This window comes from Rousettus aegyptiacus, unplaced genomic scaffold (genome assembly GCF_014176215.1).
Source record: "Rousettus aegyptiacus isolate mRouAeg1 unplaced genomic scaffold, mRouAeg1.p scaffold_m13_p_2, whole genome shotgun sequence".
Classification (NCBI taxonomy): domain Eukaryota; kingdom Metazoa; phylum Chordata; class Mammalia; order Chiroptera; family Pteropodidae; genus Rousettus; species Rousettus aegyptiacus.
Window position 1 is genome coordinate 161,254,958 of NW_023416295.1, and position 11,818 is coordinate 161,266,775.

The 11,818-nt window shown below is 32.9% G+C and overlaps 1 protein-coding gene across 2 annotated transcripts in view; it reads left to right on the top strand.

The window, feature by feature from the left end:
- The window catches only part of GAS2L3 (growth arrest specific 2 like 3), a 32,359-nt gene extending 20,541 nt beyond the window's left edge, over positions 1-11,818 (top strand). For both annotated transcript variants that reach the window (XM_016120234.2, XM_036237342.1), the window contains 4 exons: positions 2,178-2,241; positions 2,898-3,036; positions 6,120-6,227; positions 7,747-11,818. In XM_016120234.2, the coding sequence (XP_015975720.2) occupies positions 2,178-2,241; positions 2,898-3,036; positions 6,120-6,227; positions 7,747-9,057 (1,622 nt within the window). In that variant the 3' untranslated portion in view covers positions 9,058-11,818. The remainder of the gene's footprint in view (positions 1-2,177; positions 2,242-2,897; positions 3,037-6,119; positions 6,228-7,746) is intronic.

An 11,818-nucleotide genomic window follows, 5' to 3' on the forward strand; every position in this document is an offset into this window, starting at 1 on the left:
TTTTTTTGTTTTGCTTTGTTTTGGTTTGCTTTGTTTTATTTTTTAAGGATTGCTCAACTGTTAGGCTTAGCATTTAGGTTCCCTTTTAATTAAAAAAAAAATTTAATTGTGGTAAAATATACAGAACAAAATGTACCATCTTACTCATTTTTAAGTATATGAGATTTTTTTATTTATAGCATTTAAAAAATTAAGATATCCTTCATGTAACATAAAATTCATCACTTCATAATGTCCACATCAGTAGTTTTTAGTATGTTCACTGTCTTGTGCAACCGTCACCATTAATTAATTCCAGGACGTTTCCATCTCTCTCAAAAGAAAACCCATACCTGTTAGCAGTTAGTCCCAACTACGTGCTCCCCGCCTCTATCCTCTTGCAACTGCTGATCTATCTGCTTTCTTTCTCTGTGGATTTACATATTCTGGATATTTTCTAAACATGAAATTACACAAGATTGTGGCCTTTTGTGTTGGACTCCTTTCAGTTGGCATAATGGTCCATTTAAGTTGTAGCACGTAACAGTACTTCATTCCTTTTTATGGCTGAATAACATTCCATTGTTTGGATAAGACCACATTTTTAAAATATGCTGTCAGCTGATGCGCATTTTGGTTATTTCTACTTTTTGGTTATTATAATTAATGCTGCTATGAATGTTTGTACACTAGTTTTTGAGTATGCATACATTTTTAATGATCTCAGGACTATACCTAGGAATCGTTGGGTTATATAATCTATGTTTATCTTTTTGAGTAACTACCAGACTGTTTCACAGTGGCCATGCCATTTTCTATTCCCACTAGCCATGTATAAAGGTTCCACTTTCTTCAAATTTTCAACAGCACTTGTTACTGTTCTTCTTCTACTATTACTACTACTACTACTACTACTACTATTACAACTACAACTATCCTAATGGGTATGAAATGGTATCTCACCATAGTTTTGATTTGCATTTCCCTAATGACTATTGATGTTGAGCATCTTTTCATGGGCTCATTGGCCATTTGCATATCTTCTTTAGACAAATGTTTATTCAAATCTTTAAATTTATTTCTCTATTATAAACAGAATTAATTTATCAGATATATGTTCAGATTGTTTATTATTAGTGTGTTAAAGTTCAATAAGTTTTGTGTATTGATCTTGTATCCTGCAACTTTGCTGAACTTGCTTATTAGCTCTGATATTTTTTTCATAGATTCTTTAGGGCTTTCTTTACAAAGGACCAAGTTATTTGTAAATTGAAATAGTTTTCCCTCTTCTTTTCCAATCTGGATGCCTTTTATTTATTTTTCTTGCCAGAACCTGCAGTACATTGTTGACTAGAAGGGGTGAGAGTGGGTATTCTTCTCTTGCACCATTACGAATGATGCTAGCTGTGGGTTTTTATATATGTCCACTTTCATAGTTATAAAATTTCCTTCTGTTCCCAGTTCGTCGAGTCTTTTTTTTTTTTTAATCATGAAAGGATCTTTGATTTTGTCAAGTGCTTTTTCTGTGTCTGCTGAGATAATTAGGTATTTCTTTTCCTTTATTCTATTAATATGGCATGTTGTATTGATTGATTTTCACATGTTGAACCACTGTTGCATTTTGGGATAAATCCCATTTGCTGCTGGATTCAGTTTGCCTGTATTTCATTGAAGATTTTTATATCTATATTTATAAAGGATGTTGGTCTTTAGTTTCCTTGTGATGTCTTTGTCTGGCTTTGTTATTGGTAATATTGGCCTTATAGAATGAGGCCAATATTACCAATATTGAGTTTCAAAAACTCTTCTGTTTTTGAAAGAGTTTGAGAAGACTATTAACACATTGCTCTATGCTAAAGATAATTTAGAATAAAATTGAATACATCTCTTCAAATAGTGTATCCTGTTGAAAGAATTAAAATATAATTAAATGTTACTTAAGCCCTTACTGTTTTAAAATTAAAGTGCTATCCAAATAAGGGTCCATGGTAAGTTTTCATCTCCTTGTTAGTCTTTTTTTTTTCTTTTATGGAAGATGATAATATAGGGAGAAAACAAAATGTCTTATCTAAATCTCCAGACAAGTAAACCTACTGTCTTCATAATTTTTTTTTTTTTTACTTCTTCCACACTAGAAATATATTTCCCAGTTTAATTTTGCCCCTTAAAATATGTGGTCTTACTTTTTTTTTTTACAGTTTTGCACAAAGATCCAAGACAGGTGTATCTTTGTCTTCTTGAAATTGGTCGAATTGTATCAAGGTATGTATTCCACAGTATTTCAGAATTTCAGTGTCAATAGCTAGAACACTATTTTCTATAAAAAAAATTTTGATTGGAATAAAGTAACTTAATTTTCTGTTTTTTCCTATTTTTTCTTTATGTTTTTTATTCCGTTTGTGTGAGCTACATCATTTGTCAACATCTCCTCGCTCATATAGCTTATCTTCATTTACTCTTAAGCTGCAAACTTAAATTTTTTAGATTAGGAATAAAATAAGAGCATGTAGTCTTTTTTTTTTTTTTTTTTTTTTTTTTTTTTTTTATCAATTTAAGAAGAGGCAAACCCTCTAGACACAAAGAGGATCTGATAAGAAGGCCAAGGCTTGGTGTCTTCCATACCTCGCTCAGCTCCATCTTTATTCATAAGCTGATTTTAAAGGAACCTTTCAGGATCCTTGGTTAAATATTGGGAGCATCCAGTAACCCAAATATATGCTATGATGTGAAGATTATAATCTGAATTTTGGTAATCTGTGCAGCCTTAAAAATCATTTCCAGACATCCCAATGAAATAATTAGTAGAAGAGTGTCATACAGACTTCATTTAAAAAGTAAAATATAACCTATTGTGATATTCAGGGAAGCGCTTGGTTTGGACTTTGCTTGAATGATGAGGTCCCTTAACTGTTTTTCAGATATGGAGTTGAGCCACCAGTGTTAGTAAAACTTGAGAAAGAAATCGAGTTAGAAGAGACCTTACTTAATACTTCTGGTCCTGAAGATTCCATCAGCATTCCAAAATCATGCTGTCAACATGAAAAGTTGCATGAAGCTGTAAGTAATTGCCACACTATGCTGTGTTAAAGTCTTATAGTTTGCCACAGATGTTGCCATGTTTAAAAGAAAATGTTTCTTATTTAGAATATACACCAGTACTTATTTCTACTACCTGGTGAGTTAAAAGCATTATGAGATAAAGGTGACCTTTTGTTGCTTGTGTATGATGAGGAATGGATGTATAGTTGAGGTGTGTTGGGGCAAAAAGCTGAAATCGATCATGAACCATTCTGTAGGCCACAAGACTTCATTGGTTCTTTTATTTATTTATTAATTTTTAACATGGTTGTGTTATAATCTGATTTGCAAATTATAACGATTGCTCTTTCGGTGATACAGAGGATATATTGACTTTATTGTAATAATTCATGCATAAAATGATGAACTCGAGCAGTAGCAGCCGGAATGAAGCAAAAGGAACAAATAAAAGACACATTTAGGAAGTAAAATTGACAGGAATACTAATTCTGCTAGGGGTGGAGAAAATCTAGTATGATTTCTAAGGTTTCTAGGTAAATAGTACACTGATTCTTGGAAAATATCAGAGCAGGAAAAGTTGTGACAGTGAATTGATGTGATTTTTCCGAACATTCCCCCTGATCGAATATATGCAGATTTGTTAGATGGTGGGTCTCAACTGGAAAGTCTTTTAACTTTAACTGTTCATCATCATGTAGGAGTTAATATGTAATAAGTTAACATAATAAGTGATGGAGGTGAACTGAGTATCAAACATTTTTTTCTGCTTAGGTTGTTGCTTAGCACTCATGGTCTTCTTGGATTTTAGTATCTTATGAAGGTGCTTAATGCACAAAATTAAGAAATGGCAAGTCATTACTCATAAACATTTAGAAAGTGTTACTTTAATTGTTTTTGTTTAATGTAATAAACGTCTATGGTAAAACATTTGGATAACCTTGAAAGAAAAATGTCAGCCTAAACGACTCATCATTGGGCCAAAGTATATTTACCTACATTATATTATCGATTTATCTGATGACCGTGAATATCAGTATGTGATGCAGCGATACTATAGTAGGTACAAAATAAAACTTACTTTAAATCTCCCAGAACCTAAAATAAATGAAAAGGAAATCGTCGGGAAAATATTTTATTAACTGGGAGATACACGTGTTAGTTTTCCTATTATATAAAGACCATATACAGTTTGATAATAAAAGCATTCTCAGTAGATAATTGGGCAAGGACTGTTGTTCACACAAGAGGAAAGTACAATGTTGAAACTTGCCGATAATCAAAGAAATCCGATATTCTATTTGTCCCATTATCAAAATTTTTTTAAATTATGAAACCTGGCGCTGGTAAATTCTGGTAAAACTATTCTTAGGGATTGCTATTGGCAATGGAAAATGATGTAAACTTTTGAAACACAATGACAAATGGACATCAAGAGCCACAAAAATGTTCCTCTCTTATTTTTATTGTAATTGAAGAGAGAAAACAGCATGAATGAAAGTGTTTACTGCACTATTATGTAAAATGGTGAAAAATGGGAAGCAGTGTAAATACTCAAATAGGGCAATGGCTAGTCAAATTAGGACTCATTGTCTTAACAGAATAATCATTTTATGTGGTAATTATGAGGACTATGTAGCAATAAGAACAATGTTTATTTTGTGTTAAGTATGTATATATAGACAAAGTATATGAGAACTAGGAGAATGGAAGTAGGCGATAGTAGGTTAGTGCCCTTGCTAATGCTTTTAATTTCTTTAGCTACTTCCTTTAGCGTTACATAATGTTAATTATGCAATAGATAAGACCAGAAGAGAATATTTCTTATCTACAGTGGTTATTTCTTTTAGGCTAACCCCCTTATTTAGATGATGGGTTAGTGCTCATTTGTACTGCTGAATATAAGTGGTATTTGGATATTTTAAACAAAGAAATAGGTGATATTTCATGTCTGCATTCTTATTATGAAAACTAAAAAGGAACACATTTCTCTAAACATATGTGTGCTGTATGAATACATTCAGTGTTTATCCTGCACATAAGTGATTTACAGAGATCTTAGGGTCATGTTTAAAATAAAGAACAATGATTATCTGATTCATTATTTAGAGTATTGTTAAAAAGTATGCCCCTGCAATTTTGTGTACATGAAACTTTTATGGATAGAAAGTAGTAACTGAAATAAATACCTTTTTTTCAAATTACTTTGGTTAACTGATGTGTATATGGTTCCAACAATTGTAAATTTTTACCCTAGTTTATTTTTAAGCATTGTGTGTGTGGGGGGCGGCGGGTGTGAATGTGCACGTACACCCAGGCAGTGGACTAGATCAACTTGAATTATAATTCAATACATGATATTTTCATTTAACCAGTTTATTTTAAATATCAAATTCCTGAATTTCTTTTTATGTTTATTTCAGTTTTTTTTTTTTTTTTTTTTTTTACCATTTTATATGTATTTGCTGCAGTTAAAAATTCTGTAAGCTTCCCGAGAGATAGAAATAGGGTTTTCTCCCTGACACTCATCTCCTTAGCAGACTATTGAAATAAAGTGAGCATTTTTAGAAAAGTATGTCTTGAATTTTTTGAAGTTTACCCAATCTTAGGTAAATAAGATAAATATGTCGCTGCCCGATTTAACAGTAATTTTGGAGCAAATCTAGATAGTGCCCCACCATATTAAGTTAGCACAATGTGAAGGGATGAGAACTGTTATGTAAGCTTTATCTGACTGGCCCTATCTTTGATTTGACACAGGATGTTAATCCAGTTTTTAAAATAATTCAAGCCTAATGATGAACCCATGTGTTTCCTGTGACTTAATGAATGTGTTTTGAATTGACTTTGCTGTCCTACACAGTCACAGACTTTCTCTAGTGGTCAGTGAATGCACTACAAGCCTGATTGTGCTGGGGAGAGAAAGAGAGAGACTCAAGACTTCATCACAGCTAGTTTCATTAGATTAAATAAAGTCTCATGTCAATATTTGTCTTTAAACGTTTATCTTTTGAGTTTGATTTTCCCAGCTATCAAATAACTTTGCATTTTAACGTTGAGACACTTTTTGTTGCAGCACTAATCGTTTTTATTTTTAATCTTAGGTTACACACATTGCCGAAGACCCTCCTTGTAGTTGTTCTCATCGGTTTTCTATTGAATACTTATCTGAAGGACGGTACCGACTGGGGGATAAAATACTCTTTATAAGAGTAAGTCCCATTCACATACCATTTACACACCGTTCTTATCTCTTTACCAACCTCTTTTTGCTCCCCTTTTACTTTTAAAAAATTGGACCAGAGGGTGTTATGAATGAAGGAATTTTACTGTGAAGGAAAAATATAGGATGCGTGCTTTCATGAATGTATAATAAATTTAGGTAAACACCTTTAACACAACAGACAACTAACTACAGGATAACTAAGACTATTTAGACATTGAATATAATTGGGGGAAAAAAATCTTTGTTTGCCTTAGTTAACTTATTTCATTTTCCACATTTTCTTTAAAAAATGATAATTTTCCATTATAATAATAAGAAAAAAAAACCCAATACCTCTAATAAAATTCAATAGCATTAATATGAAAACAAAATAATAACTTCGCATTTTGTAATAATGTATTCTTTGCATCCTAAGTATGAAACCTTTTTTATAGACACAGCATCTGTATATGCGCCGATGTGCTGAGATGCACAATCATTTCCTTCCTCTGTCCCATCTGCACTTGTCTCCTTTGCTGATAAGGAGATCGAAGTTTCACCTGTTCAGGATTCCGTCCACTTCTGATACAAGAACTGTTTTAGTTTTAAGATGAAAGTACTTAAAAATATAATTTTAACATCCATATTTCCTTTTATTTCATATATTATTACCTCCCCACACTCCACCCAGCTCACACAGAAACACCTAAATGTACTTTCTTGTAATTAGCTTTCTTTTTAAAGACACTATGATATAGTGATAGTGTACAGAGCATAGGATTTAAAGTTAAATTTTTCAGGGCAATCTCTTAATGATTGTGCAGATTTGCCTGCTGAATGAATAGGGGCCTGAAATTCAGCTTGGACTGTGCTGGCAGACCCAGGATGTATCTTATTTGCACAGAAGCACCATTTGGGTTGGGACAGCGTGGTACTTGGAGGCCAGGCTAAGCTCTGTGATTTGGGACAATTTATACTTAATCTCTCAGCCGTAATTTTCTCATCTGCAAAGAAGAACTAGTAATAAATTATAACAAAGATTTTGAAAGATTAAATTGATATAATACACATGAAAGTAATTTATTAAATTGTAAAGTACAAATTTTAGTCATTTTTATCTTTCCTAATTGTTTTTAGGAGGCATTTTCACTATATGTCCTCATTTCTCCTTTTCTCCCTTTCCTTCCCTCTCTCTTCTTTTATTCCTTCAATATTCAATTTTTTGTTGAAAAATACTGCACTTGTAATTTTGTATATTAGTAATTTGGATTTTTCAGGATGTAAATTATATGTAAATATCTTCCTTTCAAACTAAAGGGTACTGTTTGTTAATTGCATGGTTAAATATGGATTAAATTTATCATTTTAATAACATAAGGAAGAGACTGTCAATTTATAGTAAAGCCGTTGGCAGATACTCTGAATTTCATAGATCACAGCCATCGCAGATTGCGCCCACTAGTGAATTACAACTATGAACCTTACAGTTTTACAGCTTTATTTTTTACTTCTTTTTTGGGGGAAAGATGCTTCATGGAAAACATGTCATGGTTCGTGTTGGTGGAGGCTGGGATACTCTTCAAGGATTTTTGCTTAAATATGACCCCTGTAGAATATTACAGTTCGCTACACTGGAACAAAAAATTCTAGCATTTCAAAAAGGAGTTTCGAATGAAAGTGCACCTGACTCGCCTGCCAGAACACCTCAGCCTCCTGAGATGAATCCGTTGTCAGCTGTTAGCATGTTTCAGAAACAAAAATCAAAACCTGGTACTCCAGCTGGTGTTCCAAGGAGTAAAGAAAAGCAGGTACATCCCCCAGCTGTGTTGCTGCCAGCATCTTCCCTGAAAGCAGGTAACCTGGGCTCTGTGTCAGTTCGTTCTAAAATGCCAAATTCTCCATCAGCGTCTTCTCATCTCAAACTCAAATCTTCAAAAGGCGTAACAAAGAAACCACAGGCTCCTTCAAACAACGCATCATCTTCGCTTGTTACTTTAAATCCGGGAGGTAAAAGCACTTCTTCACCAGCTTTATCAAGAACTGCACCTGGTGTATCTGAGTCATTGAGAAAAGGAATCTCATCACCTAATACTGCTAAGGCCAAGTTTATTCCAGCCCAGAAGTCAAGAGATGTGCCCAAGTCTCCACTTCTGCCAAATAAGTGTTCCGGGAAAACTGAACCAAGGCATTTGAAACACAGTCATGTATTTTCCAGAGTTAATGCAGTATCTCATTCAGCTGCACGTTTAAATTCATCATCAAAGTGTCCCAAACTGCCTAAACCTTCTCCTTCTGTCCAGTCCTCAGCAAAAATGACAAAATCTAGTTCCAAAACTGTAACCATAGGTCTAGGAACGCAGTCTCAGCCATCTGACAGAGCCCCACGACCAGGGGCCGTGGCAGCACAGAAACTTAAGTCAACCTTGAATTTAAACCCACCACTTTCTGTATCCTCAGTTGCTCTTGCAAAAGATGCGCAGGAATTGAAAGATAAGGGTCTAGTTTCAGTTGCCAAAAAGCAGCCTCAGAATAAAAGTACATCCCAGAAGACAGGACCCAGCTCCCCAAAGTCCCCTGGCCGTACCCCACTGTCCATCATGAGTCTACCCCAGTCTTCTGCTAAAATACAGACTATACCAAAGTCAGCACAGACTGCCACTAAAAGCCAGCGTTTGGTTGTAGGGCCTCCAAAAAGTAGCAAAACCCCAACTTCAACCAGGAAACCACCCTCATCTGGTAAGGAAGCAAGTAGTGGAGATAAAAAACCTACTGCAAATAAAAAAGAAGACGATGACCATTATTTTGTCATGACTGGAAGTAAGAAACCTAGAAAATAAATACAAATGTGTCATTTTAGAAAACAGGAAAGGAAGGGAATGAATGTGTTAGCTTCACGTGGTAAAAGGTTCTATTTGTGTTTGTCTGACAATAAAACAATAGTGTGGGCGTTAGAGGTCGAGGTGAGGGTAGAGGTGGGGTTGAGGAGAAGGGGCCTTAAAATTTACATATCTAAATTTACCAGAAGGTACCCTTTCGAGGCAGGCAGTTGTAAAATCACATTTACCTGATTTTCGGTCCTTAGAATCTTTATTAATGTCTGCCCTTTAAGGGAAATGCAAAGTCAAATAACACTACTAGAGCTATAGCTATAGTTGCTACATTTGAAATGTGTATTAAGTATAGGTTTAAATAGAATCTTTATTCATGTCTGCCCTTTAAGGGAAATACAAAGTCAAATAACACTACTAGAGCTATAGCTACAGTTGCTACATTTGGAATGCGTATCAAGTATAGGTTTATATTTATGTAGAGAGGCTACATCCTTGCTAATAGCAGCAGTGGGGCTCTTAATATTAGTATTGCATTGTAGTAAAACAGTGATGGTTTGGCACTTGCGTTGCAAAAAGCACCTAATTTAATTTTCTTAGCAGGATTGCATGATCAAACAATACTAAGTACCAATGGCTGCTGATATTTACCTTGGTGTTATTCTGGGTTTGGTAAAATTCTTATTACCTTTTCTTAAGCTTTCCAAATCAGAGAGCACTGATTTTTTAACTGGATTATATTAATATTGGTAATATTTTGTTACCAATATTTTTGGTAAAAACTAGGATTTTTCATATTTATAAGAATTTACACCTTGTACTTTAGATGGATGTTGTGCAATGTGAAAGGGGAAACTAATTTAATAGCTTTTAGCATATTAACAATACTTTTTACTAATGTAATTACCTATGACTGCAGATATGAATTTTTACATGAGTATGTCATTTTACTATCAGAATTACATTTTAACAATCTTAAAATTAAGGTGATAAAGAATCTTAGAATAGTGCTATATGAAAATGCTATCACATGATTATTTTTCTTTAGATAGCACAATACCAGTTTTAATTAGATTCTTCCAATGACATTAATTTTCTTTTATAAATCATGTTGCCTTCAGTTTTTCAATGGCAAATGAACAATACACATTCAGCATTTTCTGCTCTATAGGCAGATTCTCCAAGGAACATATCCAGATCATGTATCGCTGCATAGACTCCATCAATCTAAGATGATATTTGTAAATAATTTGTTTTTTAAGACATTGTGACTGTTTTTTAAAAAATTGTTAATGTGTGTTCAGAAGTATTAGGGGTATGTTTAATAATATTACAGTGTTAGTTATCACAAGTTATTATGTTCAATATTGAGGTTTGTATTTCTCTATTTTAAACTATAATGTGTTTTCTATAACTATATTAAACTATAATGGTTTACACAAATGTGCAATTATAGAGCAAGCATCTTAAGCTGATTACTAATGTTCCATAGATTATGAAATAGGAAAACTGTATAAAACTAAGTGACCTTTTGTCTGAGGAATGCAGTTAAAATCAAAGATATATGCAGGCTAGTTTTTGGAATAATGGATGCTTCTCTTAAGAGATGGTCACAAAATATTTGGTTTAATTCTACTGTTGAGAGACGCCCAGATATGTACATCTTTGGAAAGTGAAGTCAGTGTTTAAGAAATGCTAGAAGCTTTATGTTTTCGGTGGTCAGAAATATTTAAGGCATCTTTCAAAGAGGAAGAATTTTACCTTCAGGATGGCATTTATTCCCTCATAAGATGAAACAATATTTCTGTATCAGTAACTTCGAGAACTTAAAAAAAAACGTAAATGATGTTACAGTGAACCTATGAATCCAAGTAGGTTTTACAATATGTGAACAGTCACTTTTGTGTCGAGAGTCATCAGGAATAAAAGTATTTTATTACACAGACATCTGGCACAAAAACCAAAAATCATTTTTTGATAAATTGGTAATTAATATACAAATAGCCTTATTCTTCATTAGTAGGGAATTTGTCTAATTTATGTTGAATAAATTATTGTTTATGTATAGCTTACCTTTCCAAAATAAAGGTTTTTTAAAAAAATATAAACAGTTGCTAAAAGATACATTCTTCAAATATATTTTTAGATGTTGTTAAAGAACTAGTGCCTCTAATATTTTCACAATTTTTAAAATATATTGTTAAAGTTGGAAAAAAAGTTTTCATTTCTCAATAATAATGCAAGATCGTAAAGGATTTTATTTAATATTTACTGTTAAATATTAAGTTTAAATTACTAAAGTAACCAGAAGAAATGTCTACTTTAAAAAACGGGTTTTTTTTTTTTTTTTTTGCTATAATTTGTTAAGATGGCTAACATAGCAAATTAATCTTCAGAGAAAAATGAAATTCTGATTATTTTTATATTGTTCGGGCTTACATTAGGTGTTTCATAAGCCTAAATCTTTAAATTGCCTTGATAAATTAGATAAATTCTAACTTTCCTCTCTGCACTGAGTTTACCATTTTTGATGAGGGAAATTTTTTTGAAATAAAAATTACTGTTGTTTTTTCAGTCTATCTCTATCCGATTTAAAATCTGTTCTTTAAAAGGCTTCAATAACAGGCTGTTATGATACAGTCTTACATCCAGGTTCACAGACCGACTCTTTGATACAACTTTGTGTAAATTCTTTTCTTGTACCAGCAGCGTTTGTATCAGATGTTAACCTTTATTTTCTCAAGAATTAAAATTTAAACATAAACATGGA